The sequence below is a fragment of the Microcebus murinus genome, chromosome 17 (assembly GCF_040939455.1).
Source record: "Microcebus murinus isolate Inina chromosome 17, M.murinus_Inina_mat1.0, whole genome shotgun sequence".
In the NCBI taxonomy this organism is placed as follows: Eukaryota; Metazoa; Chordata; class Mammalia; order Primates; family Cheirogaleidae; genus Microcebus; species Microcebus murinus.
The window spans coordinates 8,099,865-8,127,716 of NC_134120.1; the positions used below are offsets into that span (position 1 = coordinate 8,099,865).

General features: G+C 32.6%; 1 protein-coding gene across 1 annotated transcript in view; it reads right to left on the minus strand.

Moving 5' to 3' along the window:
* Window positions 1–27,852, minus strand: part of CCDC102B (coiled-coil domain containing 102B) — a 202,430-nt gene that overhangs the window by 142,176 nt on the left and 32,402 nt on the right. The window contains exons 2-4 of the mRNA XM_020282138.2: window positions 27,197–27,818; window positions 24,488–24,708; window positions 16,210–16,318 (exon numbers count right to left, since the gene is read on the minus strand). Of these exons, the coding sequence (XP_020137727.2) occupies window positions 16,210–16,318; window positions 24,488–24,708; window positions 27,197–27,802 (936 nt within the window). The 5' untranslated portion in view covers window positions 27,803–27,818. The remainder of the gene's footprint in view (window positions 1–16,209; window positions 16,319–24,487; window positions 24,709–27,196; window positions 27,819–27,852) is intronic.

A 27,852-nucleotide genomic window follows, 5' to 3' on the forward strand; every position in this document is an offset into this window, starting at 1 on the left:
GTTATCAGCATCTGTTTGGGAAAATTAAAGGGAAGGAACAGGACCTGACAGCATGAGAAGCATGACATTGACAATGAACATTCCCAGGCAAGTGTATCAGGCCAATGTGAATACAGTAGATGAAAGTAGGAGAGTTTACACATTCTGATCTATGAGTTAATGCAAGAGGCCCATGTAGTAAATTCTGAAGAACTAGAACAATTTGAATACGATATACTCTCAAAAACAAAGCAGAGAGAAAAACAAAAAATAAATCTTTCAAGAGCACATCTTTACGCTGAGAGGAAAATGCTGAGGTTAGAATCCATATGGAGAGGAAGTGTGGCAATATAGGCAGAGAAAGGAAATAATCCAGATAAAAGTAGGGGATGAGGCAGAACCAGGCGTTTTAGGAAAAAACAAGGCCATAATTTTGGACATTTTATAAAAATATTAAGAACATTAAGCTCCAGAGAAGTGAAGCTAGAAAAATGTTTCTTGATTCAGTATATTTTTATTCTAAGTACAAAAATAATTAAATTCATGCAATAATGAGTAACAAAAAAGGATCATTGTTGAATCATATATGATTTTATTATAACACAAAAGGATAAAGAATAATGTTCTAATGGACAGTGAAACTATGCTATAGAGATAATGAAACCTTCTAGAAATACATGCCCACTACAGAAAAAGAAAAATAAGAACCAAATTTTTCAAGATGAACTAAACAAAATTAATAAAATAATAAATACTATGAAAGCAACAAAACCAAGAATTAGAAAAATGTAATAGTACTCAGGAAAGACTTAGAAATAAAAGAAAAATCATTCACTTTGTCAGGTTTTATTTTCATGAAAAATGAAAAAGTAGGCAACAATAGGATATCAATCTAAATATGTTAACTGAGCTGAGTTTCCTTGAAAATCTTAGAGTGGTTCTCTCTGGGTGACCTTTCTCATTTTGCTCTTTGTACTTTTCTGTCTCCCCTACATTAAAAAGAGAATAAAAAGGCAAAGAAAAAAAAATTGTTTCTGAATAGCTAGACGGAGCACATGAGTAAATTAATGCAATAGATAATGCCTTGAGTGAAGGTAAAAACAAATAAAATGTTAAAAACCCAAAATAATGAAGATAAAAGATTAAAAATTATTTCAGAATCTGTGACAGATAGAAGAGAAAGGCGAAGATAATTCAACATATTTATAATGTTTCCCAGTTTTTTCCACTGAAACAGCCTAAAATAATGATCATCTCAGTAGCAATGCACATATTTGTGTACAGATTGTGGTCCTGAGCTATTTCCCACTAAAAGAACCCTATACACTAAAGAAATGGCTTATTTCAAGTCTAAAGTAGGATAAGCCTTGTATATCATAAAGTAGGGAAACTATAAAAGATTACTAGGATTGTGTCAATTGTACTCAGCAGACAATATAAAGAGGTCTCTGCTCTCTAAATATGGTAACTTTTGAATATTAGTAAGTATAGTAACTGTAATAGATTGAAACATATCCAATAGGTTTAAATTCATGTATTCATATAATTATACTATAATAAAAAAGAAAAAATGTATCAATATTGAATAATGTTGGGGGATGGTAGTGATCCAAATCACTATTTTGCTAATCGGTAAAAAAAAAAGGGGGGGGGAGGGAATCGGGAATCTATCATGTGTCATTACTTTAATGAATGAAATATTATATGAGATGAATTTCTCTTTATTTCAATATTCCAACTAATATGCAGGTATAAATGAATTGGAATTTTGCAGTTCCTAATTAACCTATGGTTCTAGACAATGAGTATCAGTTTGCTAATCCCACAAAAAAATAACCATGTATCATGTACTTCTAGTGGAAAAACACACTGACATCTAGGGGAAAGTCTTGAAACTGAATCAAACCAAGCTCCTTAAATCCAACTCCCATCTTCTAGGAAATACAGAGGACAGAATAAGATATAGAACCATACACAGTATAGGAAGCAATCTATATAGTCCAAAGAAACTACAGGATAAATGACCTGATTTCTTTAATAAATAAATTATAAGAAGAAAAAAAGAAAAAGAAAGAGCTATGAAGGAAAATGTATATATTAAAATACACTTGAAAAAGATATATCCAATCAACATGTCTGAACTTTTATTTGATTTTTGATTCAAATAAATAAATGGTGATAAACATCACAATATTTATTAGAAAACTAGAAATCTGAACCCTGAGTATTAGATTTTAGTAGATTTTTTTTTTTTTTTTTTTTGAGACAGAGTCTCGCTTTGTTGCCCAGGCTAGAGTGAGTGCCGTGGCGTCAGCCTAGCTCACAGCAACCTCAAACTCCTGGGCTCAAGCGATCCTCCTGCCTCAGCCTCCCGAGTAGCTGGGACTACAGGCATGTGCCACCATGCCCGGCTAATTTTTTTTTATATATATATATCAGTTGGCCAATTAGTTTCTTTCTATTTATAGTAGAGATGGGGTCTCGCTCTTGCTCAGGCTGGTTTTGAACTCCTGACCTTGAGCAATCCACCCGCCTCGGCCTCCCAAGAGCTAGGATTACAGGCGTGAGCCACAGCGCCCGGCCTATTTTTTAATACTTTAGGTTTAAGATGTTCTTATATTAAACAATAAAGAGTCCTTGTTTTGAGGTATATGCAGAAATGCTTCCAGACAGAACAATATGAGATAAAAATGTGGATGGTGATGCTATGAATAGAAATGACTGGCCAAGAGATGATAATTGTTAAACATGGCTGGTAGAGACACTGGGGCTCATTATAGTTCTTTCTATTTTTGTGTATGGTTAAGATTTCCCATAATAAAATGTTTAAAAAATAATAATTCCCCTGCTTATAAACTCTATGGCCTATCTCAGTGTATGAGCATATTTGAAGAGTAGCCCAGTATAAAGATTCCTGATTTATCTTAAAGCACAAGATCTGTTAATCTACAGCCTTTTTTTCTGTTAGCAATTCACTAATAGAACTGTCATCTCTTAAATACATTATTACTCTTTTAAATAGAACTATGTAACATACATGTAATAAGATGCTGACTTTTTTTCTTCTACATCTGGTTATGGGGTGTACATAAAAATGGATGCTAGTTCATTCAATAGTTGAACTATCAAATCATAAATTAAACATAAAAATATCAAAAATAATACATCTCTATTGTGTCCATTAGAAATTATTCCAATGGTCATTTTGAATAAGTACTGCCACTTTGTAAGACTGACTCAATTGCATTAAAGTGAAGTTTCAGTACTTGTTTCAATAATCCAAGGTTATATGTTTTAGCTGATAGCTGATTTTTGTTCACAGAGTCACTGAAAGGCCAGGGAGAAGCCAATTAGAATCCAAAAGAATTATTTATTATTCTCAACAGCTTTATCCACAAGGTTATAAAAGGGTATCATATGGTCAATAGAGAATTAATCATAAGTTGAAGGAAACTTTGATCTGAGAGATTTAATTTATATTTTATCAAGAAGTTATCTAGCATATAGATATCTAGCATATAGTTATCTAGCATATATCAGATAAAATAATATAATAAGGGAATACAATAAGATGTCATTTTTTATGTCATTACTTATCAATCTGTATAATATATATTTTAGAGAGGGAGATAATTATACAAAGTTGTTCAATCAGTTAGAAAGAAGTTATTTTGTTAAATTATTGACAAACATCAATCTTCCAAAAGTGAATCACATACTTTCATTTCATTTTTAATCTGGAAATATGGCCATTTTCCCCTTAAATATTGAGTTATTCATTTCTAACAACTTCAGCTACTAAATTACAACAAATAAATTTATTTCTTAGTCACAGGCTTCAAATAAAATTTCTAATATTTTGATAAAAGAATAACAACAGAATGGTCCAAAGGTGCTTACTGAGAAAGAATCAAGAATCCTGTTTTCTACATGTGGTCCAAATGATTCTGTTCTATGAATTTAGGCAAGTCAGAATTTCTAGGCCTCAAGTTTACTTTCTAGGAAAATGGATGAGACTTTATTCCAAGTAACTCTCCAAAGTACTATGAATATGAGAAATTGAAATGATGTCTCTTGATAAATTAGTAGTAGGAAGAATGATTAACAGTTTAGAAACCATGTAAAAAATAAAATGTCACACAAGAGGAGGTAATGAAATTTGTTCCCCAATTCAGAAAAAGAATATGTTTTAATAAAAAATAACTATTATTTCAAAAGAAGTTATCATAACTAACCAAAACATTCACAAAATACATTTGTAAAATATTAATGTATTCTATATAAAAAGTAACTTTTTAAAAAGTCATATTTAATGGAAAACAAGATGGAAAACCTTACTTCTAAATATGATCAATCGATACTGACTGCTAGCTAAGGTGAAGTGACAGGGGCCAAATTTGCCAACCTGAAACAGCTAACAAGGACAAAATATAGAAAACAATTGTAAAGACACTGAATATCAGGCAATCTTTGAGAAATGGGACACAAATAAAAAAAGACTTAAAATTGATTAGCTCACTGGCTGGAAGTTTTTAGCCCACAAAACACGGAGGGGAAGGCAAGGTGTTCTCCCAGAAGGGATGGGGCTGGGAGTCCAAGGGGACTGAGGCTCAGAGCTTGCAAGGAAGAGTCCATAAGAGAGAGAACCTGGAGGGCTGCAGAGTACACAGCAGAGTGGTGATCAGAGCATAGTTGTAAGAGAAATAACATCCAAAAGAATTAAAAGAAACAATCTCCAGGATTCACACAAGGCCAGTAGCAATCATCCCTATTCCCCACAGCCAGAGTGGAAAACCTCATAATTCACAGTCCATTAGGTAAAGTATTCCATCCAAATGGTTTTGTCTTAGTACTCAGTAGGTAAAATAGCCCTAAACTAAATGCTACTCTGGTCTCATCTAACAATACTTAAAAGCTTCAAGACACAAAGGATATGTTTTCAAATAACAGAACTAGGTCTCAGAATGAAGCTGGAGAATAATTATGGAAATATGAAAATATGCAGCACCCAACAAGGTAAAATTCATAATGACAGAAATTTAATCAAAAATCACATGTCATGCTAACGAATAGGAAAACATGACTCATAATGAGGAGAAAAATCAATTTAAACTGGCACAGAAATAACACTGATGATAAAATTAGTGCTGCAGTGACCCAGAAGGCCTTAAAGTTCTCCCTAGCTTGAAGAAACTGTAGACAGGTTTATTTGAGACCACAGGCCCTTCACTTCCTTTTTCTTGAATCATTTATTTGCTTTTTAAAATAAATAAATCTTTTAATTGCAAATTCCTTCTGTGCTCCTTTAAACAGCATTTTTTTCCAGGCTTCTTGCCAACTTTATAATTCAGAAACATCTTTCCCAAAGACCTGAAAAGTATCTCCTTAAAATTTAAACATTAAGGAGATACTGACTCTAATTCCTCCTCCTCTCTATGCAAGCTAGGAGCCTAACTTCAATGGGTGCCAATTAGCAAAAACAGACGGCCTAATCACAGTAGATAACATATGAAAACTTAGGTATGTCTCCAAGTGATTGATATATCTCATTGATCAAAACTCCCTTCCTAAAATCCTCCAGTACTTTCCAATAACTCACTCCAGTGAGACTTCACTGGGTGCCAATGAGCAAACAGTGGGACAACTTCAAGCCACCTAATATACTATAATTAGAGTTCTTGACAAAGAGAAGGGATGATATATATTTGAAAAATATAATGACCACAAATTTTCCAAATTTAATAAAAATATAAACCTACAGATCTAAGCATTTCAACAAACCTCAAGCACAAGAAATATGAGGACTATACTAATGAACATAAAAATCAGATTGCCTAAAACCGATGACAAAGACAAAGCATCTTAAAAGCAGCCAGAGGAATATTTACGTGCACATTAAGGGTAAATCTTTAGGTATGGTGAGTAAAATATGATAGGCCAAAAAGAGTACCAAGTATATGATTCCATTTTTATACAATTCTAGAAAATGTAAACTAATCTATAGTGACAGGAAGTAGATCAGTGGCTATACCATGTACAGACATCACAGGTAACAGGATGTGATTAAAATGCCTTCAAGTCTATGGCAATATGTTTCTTTCCAGAACTGAGAGGACTTCCTGAGAAAAGGGAGTAGGATCCTAAATAGATTAACCTGAAACCTGAGAAGATTAAATTTTCTGCAGTGGATTAGCATCAGAGCATTTATCAGACCTTAAACTGAGCTACAGAAAAATAACAGACCAAAAATAAAATCACCCATGTATAATGATACATATGCAACATTGTTTATTGAAGGATTGTTCACAGGGTCAAAAGAGATAATGTGCATCATTAGGGAAATAATTAAATAGATTGTGGAACCATAACACTGTGGAACATCCTGTGGTCATTAAAAAACATGAATTTGCACTGCTCCAATTGCCTTAGAGGTTTGTCTATGAGATATTGAGTAAGCAAATAAAGTCATAGAATAACATTTATAATATAAGCCAGTATACAAAAATTACAAAATACCATAGGTGCATGTACATATTTATCTTTAGATATGCACACATAGAAGTATGTAAGTATATAGTTATAAACAGATATCTATATATGGTTTTATATATAAAGATATAAGAAGATAAAGGACCTTGAGTAAGTAATGTAAGATAAATAGAACGGGAATAAAAGCAAAAATGTATATGCAAAAATAAACTTGACATTAAAGTTAAAAATAATGTAGGTAATATATACATTTATGTAAATTTTATGTTTATATGTGCATGTAATTATTTAAAAAGAAAATACAAAAACAGAAATAAAGGATGGATTGTTTCTTAAACAAAAGATGAAAATACGTATCTAACACACAATGATCAGCTAGTTTTGTTCTAATCCCTGGTTCATTTCTCAATAAAAGCTTTTAGACTGTGGAATAATGCTTCCATGGAGACAGAGATAAGCTGCTCTGCTCTGCATACTCAAGGGAAAACATTCCCTCAGTGCAATAGGAAACTTTTCAACCTTCTACTTGCAAAGAGGAATATGGGCTCATTAATCTCTCAAATAACCAACAATAAGTGCAATACTTTAAAACTGTAGTCCCCAACCCCCTGGCTGAGAACTGGTATTGGTCAGTGGCCTTCTAGGGGGGCTGCACAGCAGGAGGTTAGTAGTGGTCAAGCGAGCAAAGCTTCATCTGCATTTACAGCTTTTCCCCATTGCTGGCATCACTTCCTGAGCTCTGCCTCCTCCGCATCCATCCCTGGAAAAATTGTCTTCCATGAAACTAGTCCATGGTGCCAAAAAGATTGGATACTGCTGCTTTAAAAGACTTCAAAACACTCTTTTCCAAATATTTACATTAAGTAAGGTTGTATAGAAGAAGATAGGTCCAAAGACATAATATATATCTGAAAATATATATGTATTCCCATACAAGCATTCTTTATTTTCATCCCTAATAAATATTTTAATCAATCACAACTATGAAAACAATAAAGTATTCATGTTATTGTGATTTTAGAAAAATACCATGTAGAAGCATCTTCAAGAAATATTTTTGAAAGTGATATCATTTGAATTTATTACTTAAAAACTTTTTAAAGTCACAAAAAATTCTTTTATAAGTTTGCTCCCCTTCCCCCTCCATAGCTCTGAAACCTTCAAAGAAGTTGGAATTAGAGGATATCAAAGTTATTGAGAGAAAAAACATATTTCAGATTTTTGCCTATAGATAAACAGCTTTAAAAGGATTAGCATTATTTAATTCTTAATTAAATATTGCACAAAGCTGCACATAATTACTATAGTATAAAACTAGGGAAAATCAAATAATCATGTTTGAATATATTTTGCTGAAGCTAAAGTATATAATTTAACCTTATCAAGTAAAAAATTAGTGCCAATTGTGGTCACAATGAAAGAAGATCTTACATTTCTGCAAAGCCTTGAAAATTGAAATGTTGTCTTTTATTTTCTGACTCAATCCTTCTCATCAAACATGAGACAATAGATAGTATTTCTGCCAAAATCAAAGTTTTCATTTAAGGAAGAAAATATTTTAAAAAATTTATTTCTTGCCTCAGACATGACTTACACACATCTGAATGTTAGTACTTTTCGTATGGAAAAGAGAAATTACACCTAATATTTTTTATCTAAATAAGATTTTCATTTAAAAAATCAGCATAATGTTTATGTTCTTTATTGAGTTGTAGCAGATAAAAGTACTAAGATAGCAGATTACAGAAATACCTCTGATAATATCCATGAAGTGAAAGAAGCCAGTCAAAAAATTCCATTTATATGAAATGCCCAGAATAGGTAAATGTATAGTGTACAATTATTAAAGGGTAATCTAAGACTGTGGTACTGGGCTTTTTTCTTGGGCTGGTAAAAATATTATAAAATTGATTATGGTAATAGTTACACAACTCTGTAAATATGGTAAAAATTACTGTTATATACTTTAGTGATGGATTGTCTAGAATGTGAATTTTTCTATGTGTGAATTACATTTCAATGCATCTGTTAAAATATGTAAAGAGCAACGGTCATTTTAGTCAAAATGATAACAGCAATATGCCTTCCGACAATTTTAAATCTCAGATAACTTGTGTTTGGAGCATTCTTAATCAATCTGAACCGCAACAGGAGCTTTCACCTCTTGCAGATGATGCTGCTTACATTTTATGTAAATAAGTTACTCCCAGAAACATTCCATCCTACATGATTTTCCACTAATTGGGTGACTTGAAATTTGTTAATACATTCATTAACTCTCTCTTAACGCATGGCATTCTTGAAATCTTTTTGGAATGAGACTCTCACTGACCCATACAAATCTTTCCCACAACCAAATAGCTGAAAAAATTTCACTTTTGTGGGGGGGAGACATTATGCCTTTTTGTATGAAGAATGCAGATATGTAGAATCAACAATAGCCATCTATGTAGTGAAAAAAAAGTCATAATAATGGTAAATAGGCCAAAAGTAAGTATTCTCAAATCATTAGCAATTTACCCTTCAATGTCCTAAAGCATTCCTTATCCACCCCCAGTAAGCCCACCTGCAAGTATCTACTGATCACTTGTCACTGTGTCAGCCCCTGAGGTAGTGGAAGAGCCCAGAAAAATTTTGAAAAGTAATTGTTTCTACCCTCAAGATGATTCACTGTTGGGGACAAGCAGGCATGATTACGTCGCTTAGGCAAACAGGCATGTGTTAAGAGTGTGAGTGCTCATGGGAACTGCATGTACTGGGTAACTGCTCCATAGAGATGAAAGCCGCCTAGCGGAGTGGGGTCCTGGAGCTTGAACTAAGGGAAGACAAGACAGAAAATGAACTAAGGTTCTATGGAGCCTGAATTTTTTACAATTGTGGAACAAAGAAAAATTAAATAAAAGTATATATTTATTTAGAATAAATAAATAAAAGTAATATTTAGAATGAGAAAATAGAAGAAAATATTTCTTAAGAATGAAAAAACACAACTACTCACAAATTTTGGAAAGCTGACAAATATCATAAAAAGTAATGAAATACAGAAAAACAATAAATGTTCTAGCAATCACTACATGGTAACTGATACTTTTTCCTCCATTTTTGACTGTATATACTTTGACCAACTTTTTTTTTTTCTTAAGACTAGACAAGTGCAGTAGTGAGAAGGAGAAAAGAGTAGAACAAGGAGTTTCATCTGTAGCAGACCTATGAACAATCCATTGAGATAACTCACTACCTTTGGACCAGCCATTGATCAACTTTTAATATGACAGTGACCTTGTAACACTATTTTTCATAGAGAGTACTTAGTCTTTCTTCCAGAATAGTTGATCATTTTTTTGCAAATAAAATTGGGATAAATAAGCTCACAACATAACATACAAGCCTATTTCTTGTTTGAAATATTGTCTTTTTATTCTGTTTTTGTTGCTTTTTATTTTTTTTTTGTTTGTTTTATTTCAATTCCCTGAATGTTTTTACCATTATGTATGTTCTCTCATTCAAAAGAATTAAGATATCTCTGCTCACTGAAGCATGGTACATTTCCATCGCTGTTTTCATGCTATTTAGTGCCTAAATAACATTATTTCAGGATACATTAGTGAACTATACACATAGAAATTGTTTTATATTTTAGTTTTTATCTGTCCTAAGCAAATTTTTAAAAATATTTATTGTTGAGTTTGTAAGCATATCTTTTGGAAGTGATTATTTTTCTTCAAAGGATGTGCGTGGTTATGACATGCTAATGCTAACATCCATTAACCAAAATAGGCCATCCTTTAAGTTAAGATAGTATAATCTGGGAGAATTAGAGAGGCTGTCATGATTTATATTGTATTTGGTTCAGATATTCTAACAAGGAAAAGGAATGCTAGTCATTTTCCAACCAGTATTCCTCATGTAATCAATTTTATCTCATTATGTACAAACATGTCCCATCTAAACTTCAACATACTATGAAGTCCTATTCCTAGGTTCTTTGCCCTTAAATTATATATTTGGAAAAAAGGGGGGGGATGTTTATGTTTATAGAGTAAAATGTGATACATAATGTATTTGAAAACAATAGCCAATTTCAAATTTATCACTCCAAATGTTTTTATATCATAGAGATAGAAGTTTTAAAATGAGATAATACACATATCTGTTTTCAAACTGACTTTTCACTCTCTGGTATATAATCAATACCTTTGGTGCCCATACAGGGAAGCAGGAGGAACTGGGCATATCCTCAGAGAAAAGAAAAGAAGGCAAGTGACCTGGTCTAATCTCTATTTCAAAATGAAAACTGGTCCTCCAAGAAAACACAGTAGGCCATTTACTAAGAGAAGGATACATAAGGATATGTATGGAGTGGTCTTAATTGAATGTCCCTGTAAAAGGATTTCTGATAAGGAAAAAAAAAAACAGAAACTTTAAATTTATGTGGAATAGATCACTGGAAAATATCCCATCACCTGTGATATAAAATAAAGATGTTTCATAGACCAAATGCTTCCTATCATGTGAGACATTTTCATTAGTGAAGTAATTACTTGCATAACTCATTTTGATACTTCACCCTTTATTTCTTTTCAGTCTACTCTTCTTATTATTCTCAAACTATTAACTTGTATAAATTAATTAAATATTAGTTGGTTTTAAATATTAACTATCTTAAATTTTAAAATATTATTTATTGCTTAACATAGACCTAACTTTTTTTATAATTTAATGTTTCTACAAGTAAATTATAACTTGACTAATTTTCTTTCATAATTCTTATAATAGTCTTAGAGTTAAGTAAGTCATCTCAGTGTTCTGAGGGTTACCTTGACAATGTCTATAAATTATCCACTAGTAGTTTAATTAATTGTGACTTATGTAATTTCGTGCTTATATTATTCTTAATTACATTTCCCATTTCTTTGGGAAAGTGATATTGGTGAGAAGCACACATTCTGCAATCTTTCTCAAAAATATAGGACATAGAGTGAAAGAGTCCCATGTGAAAAAACAAAATTTCTACCAGTCCAGCTCAACTGTGTGGATGTCAGTCAAGTTGTTAATATGAGGATTCAGGATTAAGAAGCCCATTCTCTTAAATATGAGCCAAAGTCTTTGGCTCATATATATTTATCAATATTGATAAATATATATTGATAATATATTGATATATACTATCAATATATTGGCTCAAATATATTTATCAATAATAATGAAAGTAATATTTCAATTCATGCAGTCTTTTTTTATTTTTATTTTTTTGAGACAGAGTCTCATTCTATTGCCTAGGCTAGAGTGCCATGGCAACAGCCTAGCTCACAGCAACCTCAAACTCCTGGGCTCAAGCAATCCCTCTGCTTCAGCCTTCCGAGTAGCTGGGACTACAGGCATGCACCACCATGCCCGGCTAATTATTTCTATATATTCTTAGTTGTACAGATAATTTCTTTCTATTTTTAGTAGAGACAGGGTCTCGCTCTTGCTCAGGCTAGTCTCGAACTCCTGAGCTCAAACAATCCACCCGCCTCGGCCTCCCAGAGTGCATGCATTCTTAATAACATATATGAATAAATATTCCTATATTATATAATATATTGGCTTCTGCAACAGAAACTAGATGCTTGCCAAATCCATTTTATGTTTCTTTTTGGTATATAGCTTAAATACGTGTTTCAACTTTCCTGACAATAGGTATTGCTATGCAAATGAGTACTCATCTGTGAATTATAAGTGGAAATACTGTATACTCCCATGCCTAGTCCATATAAGTCAGTCCTATGTGATCCTCCTTTTTCTCTTTTTTCTAATCTCTAGTCAGATGCACAGTTTCTAGCTGCATGACCTCTGAGAACCTAGGGGATGGCAGAGTCACTGGATAGAAGGAAAAAGCTGCCCTCCAAATACAGGTAGGGACAGTACATGAGTCAAAACTAATAATCTATTGAGTATAATTACTGGAATTTTGGTATTGCTTGTTAGCAGTTAAGGTAGAAAAGAGTGATATCATCATTGGGCATCCATGGAATTATCAGCATCTATTGGTGTAGCCAGGTGAACTTGGATTTCCTTGGACTTACAAATTACTTGGAAGGCAGCTATACTTTAAATAAAAGAGAAGCCATTGAGGTGTTTCAAGGAAGGGGGTAATATGATGCAATCTAATGTTTTAGAAGTATCACCCTGGTTGGTGGATAGAGAATGAGTTCAAACAGGTCAATAGTGGTTGTGAAGAGACCTGGAAGGAGAAGGCAAAGTAAGAGCTTATGATGGTTCTGCCTGGGGAAGTTGCAGAGATGGAAAGGAATGGGAAGAGATACATTGTGAAGTAGATTTGAGAAGATACATTAATGTTTTTAGTCACTTCTATTGAACAATTTCTTTAAGCTCCAAGAATAGCAATGAAAGACAGTGTTTCAAAGTAACCTTTGAGCTCAACTGCATTAATATTCTACTATACATCTATTTCTTTTTTTTTTTTTTTTTTTTTTTGAGACAGAGTCTCGCTTTGTTGCCCAGGCTAGAGTGAGTGCCGTGGCGTCAGCCTCGCTCACAGCAACCTCAAACTCCTGGGCTCAAGCGATCCTCCTGCCTCAGCCTCCCAAGTAGCTGGGACTACAGGCATTCGCCACCATGCCCGGCTAATTTTTTGTATATATTAGTTGGCCAATTAATTTCTTTCTATTTATAGTAGAGACGGGGTCTCGCTCTTGCTCAGGCTGGTTTCGAACTCCTGACCTCGAGCAATCCGCCCACCTCGGCCTCCCAGAGAGCTAGGATTACAGGCGTGAGCCACCGCGCCCGGCTATACATCTATTTCTAATAAGTGTCTTCAAGGACTGGTCTTGATGTGTACAGAACAGCTTCCATATCACATACCTTTTTGAAAAATAAGGGATAGGTATAGAATTTTAGCTACCTATACTAGTAATTCTAATCTTCTATTTTCACTAAATCATAAAAGGTGTTTTGAGGTTCTTGAAATAAGACTTCAGTGTAAGCTATAAGTACCATAAAGGAGTCCCACAATGCCTGTGTCTCCATAAATATGAATATTTATCTATAAACATTTATAAAACAACAATATAAACTACTAGGCATATTGTTATGATCACAAGAAGATAGTTCTTTAGAAAACCATAAAAAGACACCACGTAAAATCATATCATTTTCAAGGAAAAATTTTTCATCTAGAAACTAATTTTTAGATGTTAGCAGTATTCTCACATATGGCAAAGGATCTCTTCCATCAGAGAAAGAATTAGAGTTATTGATTTTTAAACTGAATTACAAAAATTATTTGCAGTCAGTGTTTCTTACATGAATATTTTATCCTCTAGACTATGAAATTTCATGGAAATTTTCATTTCAGCACACTCAGAATTCAAAATCTCATTCTAAATCAATATGTACAGGCTCCCAATGAAAAAGATGAATAACTATTAAATTCAGCATGGGAACAGCATTTGGGGTATAATTACCTTGACTATGCATTCTCTTGGTTATATTTTAAACAGTAAGATTTTACAATTAAATTCTTACCTTGTCTCCTCTCTAAATGTCAGTAATTTAAGAATGATTTCCTTCTAAAGCATTCCAGACTTTCAAATACATTTTTAAAAATCTAGGTCTATTTAATAAAGCACGTCTGTTTCTAACCCTAACAATTGCTAATCTTTCCATCAGCAGTCCTTAGGCAGACATTTATTTGCCTTTTAACAGTTTTAGGCATCTCCAAAAGAATTATACTTGTATTCAAACATTTTTAGATATGAAGAGCTGCACTGAATGCAAAGGTCATTATCAGAATTTTTGAGAAGGCAAGTAAGAAAGGGTAATTTATATGAAGTTTCAAAGGCTGTGCTCTGGCACATATTTTTCTGATTGTCATTCAACTGTAGGGGGACTTTGAATACTTTACACTTATATTTATCCTACAATGCCATTTCTAAATGTAGTTTAAAATTCTTGTGTGTTATAATTCAATATAAAAGCAATTAAATGAATAATGTATAAATAATTTCATGTGACTAAGTATTTTTATTTTTTCATTCCTAAACATTTTTCAATATTTCATCATATTTTACAAAAATAATTTAACATATGTACATACTACATTTCCTTAAAAAATTCCTAAGAACATAATAAAGGTCTTATTAGGAAGTAAAAAGAAAAAAAATTAAATAATCCTATATAAAACTTCAAATAGTATTTTTTATCTTTATAACTTTTTGTTGTATACAAAACAATTCTTTTTACATTCATTGTCATTCATTGTTCAGCTTTGCAATTCATCTAATTGCAACATACACTCAAAATTTAAGTAGACAAATTTTCCACAATTCTGAGATTTCTTCCCTCTCAAAATCCTATCATCATTTTATCTAGCAAAAGCATCATATATAGCTAAGTATATATTTCTGTATGGTCATCAAATGCAGACCTAACTTACACTGAATAAAGCCACATTTGTTTTATTTTTTCTCTCACTTATGTAATTTTGTTAAGCAATTTAGAATGGAGATTTTCAGATCTGCTACCAAAAAATCATCTTTGAACAGAAAACATTAAACATTTTTCAACATACATATTGCTTTGTAAACCACTCAAAAGTATGACTTTTTCTCAAAACATTTGCTACATAAATGTTACTTGAATAAAAAGGCTTATAAAACAAAGAGTAACATTACCAAGTCTGTACTGCACACTAGTGGCAAGAAATAGTGAATGCATGTGTTTTTTTTTAAATTTTAATTTAAGACTAATTTCATCTTAAATATTAGCTTTCTCAGTCAAATTTAGAACCCCTTATATTACAGAATATATACACATGTGCTCTAAACATAATATGATTTTTGTGTCACGAAATATTTTCCAGTATATATTAATTTATTGTGAATGTTCACTCCACTCAGAGAAAGGTACTTATGCCTATAAATATTGTGAATCCATATACACATGTATGTGTGTATGTGTGTGTGTATATATATATATGTATATTGCACACACACCCACTAAATGTTAACTCATTTGAAAGTAGTGTGTCATTATTTTTGCCCCTTATTTTTCTTTTCTTTACTCATTACTCTTTCCCACATACCTACTTGGTACAATGGTTTCATAAACAGAATATGTAAAATTAATATTATTTAAATAATAAACATTAATAAATCATTGAAATGGGAAGGGTTCATGACAGCATTTTATTGATGAAAATGCCAAAGAAAAGTATAAAGGCAAGTGGCTGATCCTGGAAAATATGATGTCAATATGAAAAGAACTTAAATACACTTGAAATAAATTGCTATTTTTAGACTATTCACGAAAGAATAAGATAAAATTGCTTATGATTACATGTCTTGATATCATAAAGCATTTTTGGCACTCCCCTCAAATGGCCTAGAGTGGATAATTAATTGAGCCATGTAGTTGATCATTAACCACTTCACTATCAATATGTACACCAAAACATCATCTGTACACCTTATTTATATATAATTAAATTGAAAACAAATAAAGACTAACATAAAACCACAAAAATTTGTTATTTGGAATGAAATTTCTTATGGTCTGAATTTGACTAAATCTACTATTGGCATGTGATTTCAAATATTCCTCTTACAGAGAAAATTCACTTTTTAACCTCCCTTCCTTATGTCTGTTGAATTTTTTGGGCCTTCTGCCCACTATCTTACATATCCAAAGAAAGAAAATCCTGGTTTCATTTTTCCTTTATATCATATGTCCTCATACCTCTTTCACATTTTGTGGCTTCAATTCTTTTAGTTCTTCATACTTCCATTTCCACAGAGACAAAGCTGACTCTAGTCGTTCTACTTCTTTTTCCAAAGCTGTGCGCATTCTAAATCATTTAAGAAATAAAAGACAGGAAAGTAGACTTATAATTCTAAAATAATTTTAGGAATGAATATAATTTTATATTTTTTATTTTTCTAATTTGTGATATTTGTATATAATTATAATGAGAGAAAACATTTTCTAACTTATTAAAAATTACAACTATTCTATTGTAACTAATTACAATAGACTAAACCTGGTTTAGTCTATTACTGTTCTATGAATTAACTTTGTTGTAGATTAAATATGTTTAATTTGGTTTTTGCCAGTATTAATATTCTGCCTTATTTCTCTTTATTTATTAATTTATTTATTGAGACAGAGTTTCACTCTGTTGCCTGGGAAAGAGTGCTGTGGCATCAGCCTAGCTCACAGCAACCTCCAACTCCTGGGCTCAAGCAATCCTCCTGCCTCAGCCTCCTGAGTAGCTGGGACTACAGGCATGTGCCACCATGTCCAGCTAATTTTTTTCTGTATATTTTTAGTTGGCCAATTAATTTCTTTCTATTTTTAGTAGAGACAAGGTCTTGCTCTTGCTCGGGCTGGTTTCAAACTCCTGACCTTGAGTGATCCGCCCGCATCGCCTCCCAGAGTATTAGGATTGCAAGCGTGAGCCACTGAGCCCAGCCTGCCTGATTTCTCTTATGCGTGTCATTCACTCTCAATTTCTCTCATTTATAGTATTTCCTCGCATAGGAGGACATGTATGTTTCTGATTTTAACATGGTTTTTATCCATCTTCATATTTTGACTATATAAAAATAGAGAATCCTTTGAGATGACACAGAATTCCAAGGAGACCACCTAATGATTAAAAAGTCAGTCGTCTATTGGTGATAAAAAACATTTTTAAATTATTTTCGATTTTGTTTTAATAAAGCAGTTTCAGCGGGGTCTTTATTTAAATTATTTAAATATTATAAAATAATTAAAATTAATTTCTCCATTTGTAGAACTAGCAACAGCACTAGAAGTAAAATTTGGTCCTCTAATATCTCAACCACTGAATTTTTTCCCCCCACAATGGTCATTAGAGTGAGTCACTGAAAATAATTATTTTATATCCGGTTGTAGTTAGCATATATAGACCTTTCTAATTCGCCTATCCTTATCTATGCGGTAGATTAGATTACTGTCAAGAAATACTAGTCTTATCACTCTATTTCTATGGACAGAGTTGATATCTTCATCCCTAGATTTTAGGCTTTAACAACAGGGTATTAGCAGATGTGACAGAAGCAGAAGTTTAAAGACAAATTGTGTGTCTGGACTCCAGCTAAATAAATTCAGACTGTTATAAGACATTGAGATTGTGGGATTATTAGTTACAGCCTTATTATACTTATGATCAACTAATATGCACACACAAATCTATTTTAGTAATGATAAATGTCACTAGAAAGGTCTTAGAAACACATTCACAGAGGTAGAGAATGCATGCAGAATCAAAATTGAATGCCACATACATATTTATAAGAAATATGACTCTTCCTTGTAGCAATATTATGAGAATAATCCAAAACAGTGTTAGGCTGTAAATATATTAGTTTAATCCAATCAAATGGATAAGGAGCCTATTAAAAAGTTATATAATTATATTTGCATGAATCAAGCCATAAAATTGAGAGAAGATATAAAAGAATTAGTTAGAGCTTAGCTTAACCTCAGAAGAATTAGGTTGCAACAAAAATGGTACAAAGTATCATTTATAGGACAGTGATTTGTAATCCCTTATTAACACAGCAAATATATTAAACAAAATTAACAAACAAAAGGTTCAACATGAAAGTGTAGGTCTTATGAGCATTGCATATGAATGTATATACCTTCAGAAGAAAAACCCCAGCCAAAATTTCTGATGGATAAGCAAACTTGCCAACTGATGACACCTAAGTTGCTTATCATAATATAAATTTCATCCTAAGTAGCTGTGTTTTGGATGTGAAGAGAATAGAATTAAGTATAGTATTAATATCCAAATTGCCAAATATTAATAATTTCTTGTTAAATTTTGAAGTATATGTACAAACCATCATACATTGAAATAGGTTGCATATCTGACATTTGAGTACTTTTTAAGCATATTAGAATATTTAAAAAATATTGAGTATTGACTTAGATTTGTGAACTTAGGTTGAAAAATATAATAAAATTGTAATAAGTTTGTAACTTTATTAGAATGTTTAAGAATCAACATATTTATCATTTTAATTTATTAGATTTATCTGAGAAGAACTTGGGAATATTTTGTCAGTAACTGAAAAACATAAAGCAAATAGAATGTGCTAAATTAATAAAAGAATTTTATTAAAGGTTTTAAATAACTACATTTATGTAAAGGAGCAAACATTGATAAACTTTCCTCCTGAGATTAATTTTGATAATTATTTTATTTATAAATAGAATGATAAAAAATTATGCTTGATAAGTTTAATATAATTTTTAATTTACAAATTCAAAATGACACATGTTAAAAAATCAAATATCTGCTTTTGATATTATACTTTAATCAAATGGTAATTTAAAAACTCAAAATAAACTCAAATGTTTCAAAGTAATAAAAGCTCACATTACTATAAAAATGATTTATGATTACTGGAGAATAAATGTGGATCCTCTAAAATGTCATCAAAATTATTGGGGTAATCTATTCTTTCAGGATTTTATAAATAATTCAAGAAGATGATTTTAAACTATATATTAAACTTATTAAATTTTAATTTTGGTTACATGTAAATAATCTATAATCTAGGCATAATTATATCTTTAGATTATATCTAGATATAGAATAATATTCAAAACCAGTTCATCAATAAAAATAATACAATTTTGCCAAAGTAAATTAAAATGAATAGATAATAATTTGTATTACTATTTAAGGAAAATTTTAAAAGATTAAAAACAAAAAATGAGGCAAATTAGTAACTTTTCAAAGATAGTAATATATACATCTTAAATAAAATAACTGATATGTATTAGTTTTGTGAAAGAAAATCATGCATTTTTATTATGTAAAAAGTTGCAATTTGATCAGGATCATGAGAAAACAAGCAATTCATAAAAACGTATTTAATGAATACGTGATACTTGAATTTTTTTTAGTATGGCCCCATCAAAAATTTTGTGACTCTGTGTAAGCAAACATTAAGAACATTGCACATCTAAATTTGTGCAGCAGAGGGCACTCTATAAATCTTTAATTTTCTGGTTTAAACAATTTATTTTGTCAGAGAGATTTTCATACTTGATTACATCTATAGTTAAATTTGTAATTGAAATGTATACTATTGTCAGACAATTGGCCTACAAGAAGGCAAAAGAAAACCTAATATTTACAGTAAAGTATATTGCATATTTCACATACACATTCTTTCTAAGAACAAAATTCTTTTCTCTAATATGATGATATAACATTTTAGAACTCATACTGCTAAAGTATATAAAATTAGCAGGATCTAAAAGATAAACCATAAACAAAAATTTTTATGGAAAGGTGTGGTTATATTTTTATGCAATTCTTTGATACTTTGTTAACTATCATGATCCCATAATAATAGGAAGTTAATGTTGGCTATTTAGACAAAAATATTACTCAAATATTTCTCAGAGATGAAAGGTCCTGAAATGTTAATACCTAGAAATAAATATGAACCACATTTGAACTGTAGGAAATTTCACTGAACAATATTGTCAGCATTTTCTGAAAGGGTCTATTATCAAAATGTTTTTGTCAAATCAAAATAATATATCCATTTTTCTAATGGTCCAAATTTAGAGTTAGTATTGAATTGTTAACAATAAAATTTTTACAAACATACTTTTAATAAGCAACATTTTAATACACACTTTGGAAATACACTCCCAACTATTTGTGATTATATCTTTTAGCACTAGGTGTTCTTAGTTGCAAAGCCATATATTGTTAATTTAATTTAAAAAGAGATGTATTTTAAAAATACCATTATGCTGGCAGATCTCCAAGAGGGCCACAGAACAATGCTTGGAGATGAAACATCCAGGGACAAGACCTACTCTCTTGCCGTAAACCTGGCCCTGTGAAGCCCTCACTGCCTGTAGGCTTCCTGCCTGTTGCCTATTTTCTTACCTAGTGTCAGTTATATACTCAGCAAGTAAATATATTCAAATTAGCTCATTTGAATTGGAAAAAGTACTAACACCTCAAAAAACTTCTAGGAGATCTCTAAGGAACACGTGCAGCCAGAAATACCAATGATAAAACCATAGAAATCTTCCCATGAGCACATCATTATAGCCACCATTAAAGTGCAAATATCACAGCAGGACCTCAGTATCACTAGTTTGAGACAATGCGTGATGTTACTAGGGATCAGAGGGCACAGTACCTTTGGAAAGGAGATGTAGCTACTGCAGCTGCCTCCCTTTTCACCAGGATGAATTCTAGGTGTTCTCCACTTCCTTGGAGCATTAGCTTGGGCTTAAAAGTCCAGATGGTAACATCTAATTAGCTGTTCCTGGGTAAAGTGTCTGCATCCTCATTGCAAGGGATACTGTGGTAGAGACCTACTAGCATTTTTACAACCTATTCAGAGATGTAGATGCTGTCTCATTAGATAGTAGGTTGCCCAAGCCCCAAATAGATACTGGACAGTCAAAACATGGTAAAGGTTTAGTGAACATTGCATTAATGACAGTGAGCTAATAAGTATAGGAGGCCTGACTTTTTATATTTAACCACATTAAATGATATTAACCAGATTTCCATGTGAATTTATTCATTGTGTCAATTGAGAAATATATTCATGAAATATAAATCTCCCTCATATCTATATAAATTATACTAATCTTTGAAGCATTTTCGGTTTGCTGCACCTTCTCACCAGGATTTTAAATCTCATTTTATTAAAAAAAATCAGCATTAATGAAGAAAAGCAAAATAATTAGAGCATACAAATTTTCTTATGTAGAAAATAAATTAGGTGGCACGTGGTGGCTCACGCTTATAATCCTGGGACTTTGGGAGACTGAGGAGGGAGGATCCCTTGAGGCCAGAAGTCTGAGACCAGCCTGAGAAACCGCGAGACCCCATTTCTACTAACAATAGAAAAAATTAGCTGGATGCAGTAGTGCGCCTATAGTCCCAGCTACTTGGGAGGCTGAGGCAAAAGGATTGCTTGAGCCCAGGAGTTTGAGGTTGCTGTGAGCTAGGCTGACACCATGTCACTCTAGCCCGGGTTACAGAGCAAGACTCTGTCTCAAAAAAAAAAAAAAAAAAAAAAAAAAAAAGGAAAAGAAAAAGAAAAAGAAAAAAGAAAATATGATAACATGGAAAGGGAGGACTGAAGCTCAGCTTAAATAACAAAAAGTAAGCATATTATAAGGGACACAGGTGCTATTTACAGGAGAATTTGAAAACTGAATCTAAATGTTAAAACAGTTCATTGATAATTCATCAGCAATATATAAATTCTCAGTATACAAGAAGCTTTCATATACCAGATGATTAGTTCTAAAACTGAACAGTACTCAGAATGCAAATAAAACAAAGTTTAGTTTAGTTGCTGAAGAGGTTCTAGTTAGAAACAATGGTAAAAATGAGCCCCTAAGTTTCCCAAGCTGATTTTTGTGCACTAATCAAGAGAATTTTCCCACTAGATGGGAACATAGAAAAAACTGCATTCACATCTCAACTCAAGCCACCCACTTGCTGTGATACTGGGAGGAAGAATTTAAAAGATCTGCCAGACTTATAGTAATAGTATATACTATATTCTTGGGAAACATTCTTTTGTGATAGAAAAAAACAGTGCAATTTTTTGCCTCACGGGGATTGCTCGCAAATGTTGATTCATGGACGCATGTACCATGACTCATACATCCATGAGATTGTTTCCTTAAAGAGGAAAGGCGACAAAGCCAAATGGAAGGCTCCTTTTCCCTCTTACTCTTTGGCCTGTCTATGGTTCAGATACTGAAGTTGCTGAGAATTAGAGAATTTACTTACTCTGAGGATTGTTCATTACTCTAAGGAAGTCAAAATGTTGTGCACATGTGTATGAGTGTGTGAAGATGGCATATGCATTAAACTGGCACCTTAGGATAGGAAAATTTACATCTAGGAAAAAGCAGCTTCACATCACTCCTCTTACACTACATCAGTGAAGTAGCACCGTGAGTGAGCTTGAAAGAAGTCCATGACAACCAAAGAGGTAGATCCCCCCAGAAATAAAAACAGAAGATTAGAACATGAGTGAGACCTATAGGTTTACATAAAACTTACTGGTAATGTGTGTACAAACCTCAAAAAATTCAATTTTATTCTCTTTTCTACTAATGTTGATTGCCTCTGTTAGGAATTTATACTTGGTGATAGAATAGTAAGTATTTACTCTGTACGTGGAATCTTGCATTATATCACAATCTATTTAATATGGTGAAGTACAGACAAAGAATGTGAAGAAGGGAATTGGTGGCGTTTATAAATTTCAGAGGGACTAATGGGAAACTTATGGCTGTCAGAAAATGAATGGCAAATAAAGAGCTCACAGTATTTGTGAAAACCTATATTTCTATATTTATCCCTTTTTCAGTACATTGAAACCAGGGAAATTAAAACCACTATGTAATATGTACTTACATTTACATATTGTGTTACATATCCCTACGTATTCCCCTTGATTTTCTTTTTTCTTTTCGTTAGATACAGGGTCTCACTCTGTTGCCTAGGCTGGAGTGCAATGGCATGATCATAGCTCACTGCAGCCTGGAACTCCTGAGTTAAGCGATCCTCCTGCCTCAGCCTCTCCAGTGGCTGGGATTACAGGACCACCATGCCTGCTTTGCTTTTCTGATTCTGCCCATTAAGAGTTTTATAATTAAAGAGATGGAGAAAATAATTATGATTAGATTTTGGGACCACATTTTAAAGTGCATTGAATATTCCACATTGTGCTAATAATTTTTTAAGCTAATATCAAAGAAGAAAAACATATGTATTGAGTGATTATATTACCAGCCCCTTTCCAAGACATTATTTGTGTTTGATCCTTACAAGAATTCTGTGAAGAAGTCCATGGATGATTTCATTTTGGAAAGATAGCTGGCAAAAGAAAGATAGTTGACCTCATCCTGCATGCCCTTATTATTAAAATGATTTGACACTCCTCCCATTGATAGTGCCCTTCTCTCCCTTGACCTTGATCAGCCTTCCCCAATAAGTGGGTCAGATATGATGCTATGGACTTCTGAGGCACAAGCATTAAAATGCCAGGTATTTCACTCTGCGCTCTTAAGATGTTCACTTGCAGCCCAGCCACTATACTATGAGGATGCTAAGCAGACACCTGGATAGATCACACACAAGTGTTGCAACTGAGATCCCAGATGAAACAAGATCAACTGCCAGATATAAGAGTAAGGCTTCAGATAATCCCACCCCACCCCCAGCTGTCCAGGAACCCCCAGCCTTGGAGCCATCCCAGCTGAAAACACATATGAACGATAAGCTGTCCATGCCAAGCCCAGCTCAAGATTCATGAACAGAATACATGGTGGTGGTGGTTGTTTTAACAACCATTGTTTGAGAAACTTTGTTATGAAACAATATATAACTGGAACATAACATCACTACCCCTATTTTCACAAAGAGGCAACAGCCAGTATCACTTAGCTAGAATGTGTCAGAACAAAAAACGAAAATGAATATCCAGGTCACTTAGACAGAAGCCTAGTGCTCTTTCCACTATACCACCATGGTCCCTGTCTAGGGCAGCTTTTCCTGGAATCAATACCTCACAAGTTTTGAATTGTCTGTTATTAAAATTAACATATTTATTCATTTTTAATTGACTGACCAAAGTCCAAGAATGCTGTAAAAATTAGATAATACACTTGATATTTTAACTGTATACATTAAGAATTAAAATACAATTATAGTGACTCTACCAGAGATGATGAGAATATGGTTACAATAAAAGTCAATTTAAAAGAATGATAAAGACTAACAAGTTATTATATAAATTGCTTTTCAAAATTCAAAATATGTATATATATATCAAATTGATTTCTTTAATTCTTAAAAGTTAATGACTAAATGTGGTAAAATACATTATCAAATGGTCCATTTATCAATCTTAACAATTTTAAGAGGTCTGAAACTCAGACTTGGTTAAGGGAGACAATGATTAACACTTACTCTCTTTCCTTCCATAAGACTTTTTGGAATTCATCCAAATGCACCTGCAAAGCTGAAATTTCAGTTACTTCATTTTCCAAAGGCAGATTTATTGCTTGCAGTCTCAGCCCAGGTTTCATTACACCATGTCCAGAACCATCATTCTTGAATAAATCAACACAATCTAGATTGGGTTTCATCTCTTTACTTAATTTTAATGGATCAACAACCACTCCTTCTTCCTGAAAAACAAAACAAAACAATCATTGTTGAATACTTAAATATATCAGGAGAAAAGTCATACAGAAAATACATTTTCAAAAGGAAATAAGTGTTATGACACAGCATCAAATCCGTATTTGTATTTTCTCGTCAGAGTGTTATATGGCAAAACTAACTTGCATTCTCCTTCAAACTTATTTTTTTCTATGTTCTACCTTATTAAAACAAAATACATTTCTCAAAAGGTCTGCTTTAACTTTTAGTCTGTTTTCCTAATCACAGCTAACAATAAACATGCATAAACTTGAACATGTGCAAAGAATTTTTTTAATGTTGATGAATTCCTCCTTAAAGTTTCTTTTGTCACAAGACACTTGCAAGTTTCAAAGTAAACCTAACTGATTATTTTTTAACATTCTTTGGAAGACAAGGTTTTTCAGGAAGCTCTTGAATATTTTCACGAGCTTGATTCTTGTTTTATTTTAGTTCACTAGTCAAATCTCAAATAGAATTTAATGGGGCATTTTAATAAATATGGGCATCAATTACCAGAGCAGCACACTGCCTCAAAAATTTTACAGCACAATTCAAAAACTGCACTAAACTCATACTATTGATATTTGTCTATAATTTACATTTGCCCTGATTCATGGGTTTTAAATGAAATAAGGCCAAGTTCAAATAAAATCTCAATGAATAGTCAAGTTCAAGTAAAATCTCAATGATATTTCATTTTTCCTATTTTTTTAATAATATGCAGATGCTGGGTTAACTAGCACGATTCATCTCTTAATTCCCTCAAGAATTAGAATTGCAATTATCTATACCATTGTGAAAAACAATAAAACAAGACATCTGTTTTTCTCCATGGAAAATACTATGGTCAGACAAGCTATACAAATGCAAGTATCTTTCTCACTATGCCCACAGTTGGCAAAGAAATAAAATAATATGGTCAAAATAAACTGGTCAAAATAAAAAAAAGAAAATCTGATTAAAGCTTCTTCAACAGGTAACACTTATTTTGCTACCATCAGAAGAAATTTCCTATGTTTATTCCCAAATGAAGAAATGTTTAATATATATCTACAATATATAATTTGTTCTTGACAATAATGATACAAAGATATTTCAGATGAAATGCCAAGATCTTGAGAATTTCCTAGCATCATACATGTGAAGAGAATCCTTCATTTTCTCAAATACAGTCTGGTGACTTATAATAATTACAAAAGTTTTGTGCATTCAAACACAAAACTGCATTCAAACACATACATTAACAAAATGGAATTTTGAGAATACATATAATTTTCCCAGAAAAGGACTAATAGTCTAAATGATCATGTTAAAAATTAAAAAACAAAAAACTTAGAAGGCCAAATAAGCAGAAGTAATCATGTTACTGTAATCTTTATATATTTTTTATTTATAGTGGAATCTATTTATAGTAATACCTACCACAAATTCTATACATTATAAAAAGGTTTAAAATTTTAGATGGAATTATAGAGGTGCAAGATATTAACTAATATGTATTTAGAGATGGAAGTAAGTAGACAGAGTTAACAATACAAGCTGATGCTATGATAAGAGGAAAGGTGAGTTTCTAACATTTCCTGAGGTATGTTGCCTGAGTTGTTAATAGTATTTACCAAATGGAGAAGGAGGAGGAGGAGGAGAAGGAGAAGGAGTGTTTTATTGATGAGTAAGTGCACAAACTGGTAGAGTAAATAAAATTGTTAAAAAGTCTTTTTTGTGCAGAAGTCTCAGAAACTTCAAGATTCAAATTACGCCAAGGAATTCCAAGAATGGATCATGTGAAGCATTTCCTAAAGGTACTTGCCTATAGTACCCATTTTATAAAGAGTTAATTGTGAGGCCCGAGTCCCTAACCTTCAGAAATATTCAAACTACTATATGGATCATTTATAATTTTGACACAAGGAGGTAATGGAAAGAAATATTTCTAAATATTTTCTTAACACACAAAAATTCTGGGTTCATTTTTGCTACAAAATCACTGATATAGTCTGAAATTGTGTCTCCCCAAAATTCATTTTTTGAAGTCCTAACCCCTAGTACCTCAGAATGTGACTGTTATTGGAGATAGGGTCTTTAGAGATGAGACTGAGTTAAATTGGAGTCATTATGATGCTGAGTGATAGTGTCCTTATAAGAAGAGGAAATTAGGGCACAGACATGCACACAAGGAAAAGACAACATGAAGATGCAGGGAAAACACAGCCACCTATGGGGCAAGGAGAGAAGCCTAGGAAGAAACCAACCCTGTGACACCGTGGCCCTATACTTCTAGCTTCTACAACTGTGAGAAAATAAATTACTGTCACTTAAGCCACCCAGATGGTGGTACTTTGTTATGTCAGCCCCAGCAGATGAATACAGTCACCATTGGGTTTGTCCCTGTCCCTTTCATCCCCATCACTATATATGGCATGACATTCAAAAATGCATATAATCTCTGGGTTCCTCAGTGGATTTTTTCCTTACCATGTTATTTGTGATTTCTTTTGTAGGAAATTGTATTTTTACCAAACTCCCTCTGATAGACTCGCACATTTGTGAATTAAGTAGAAATTGGTCTCTATGTTCAAAAGAGTCTTCTACAAAACTAGGAAGTTTCAGGTCCTGGGTAACTTTAGCTTCTAATGCCTCTTTTTGAGGTGGCAAACTTTGCTTTTTTTTCAGTGTACTCAATTCTTTCATTGTCATCTCTAATTTTATTCTGAGTTGTCTTCCTTCCTCCCTGGCACTGTTCCTTTCGGCTCGAACTTTGCTCCATTTTTCTCTCCAATTGGCAGTGCAGTCTGACCACCACCGCATAGTCTTTTCCATCTGAGCGGCTCTGGCCTTGACCTCTTTAAGTTCTCGCAGGCGAAGTTCTTCACAAATATCCCATTCGTTGGTGTTACATGAGCGAGCACAGAAATTGTGGGCAGCATGAGATTGTAGCCCATAAAGTGAGAAACAGGAATTACAGGTATTCCTGGGGGCTGAGGAAGGTGCTACCATGTCACAGTGTGGTTTCATGGATGAATGCTGCATCTGAAAGATTTGTGTTTCCTCAATTAATCTACGAATGGAATCCAAATTCATATTTATCTTTTAAGGCCTAAGAAAAGACAAAAGAGAATAATTGCACACTT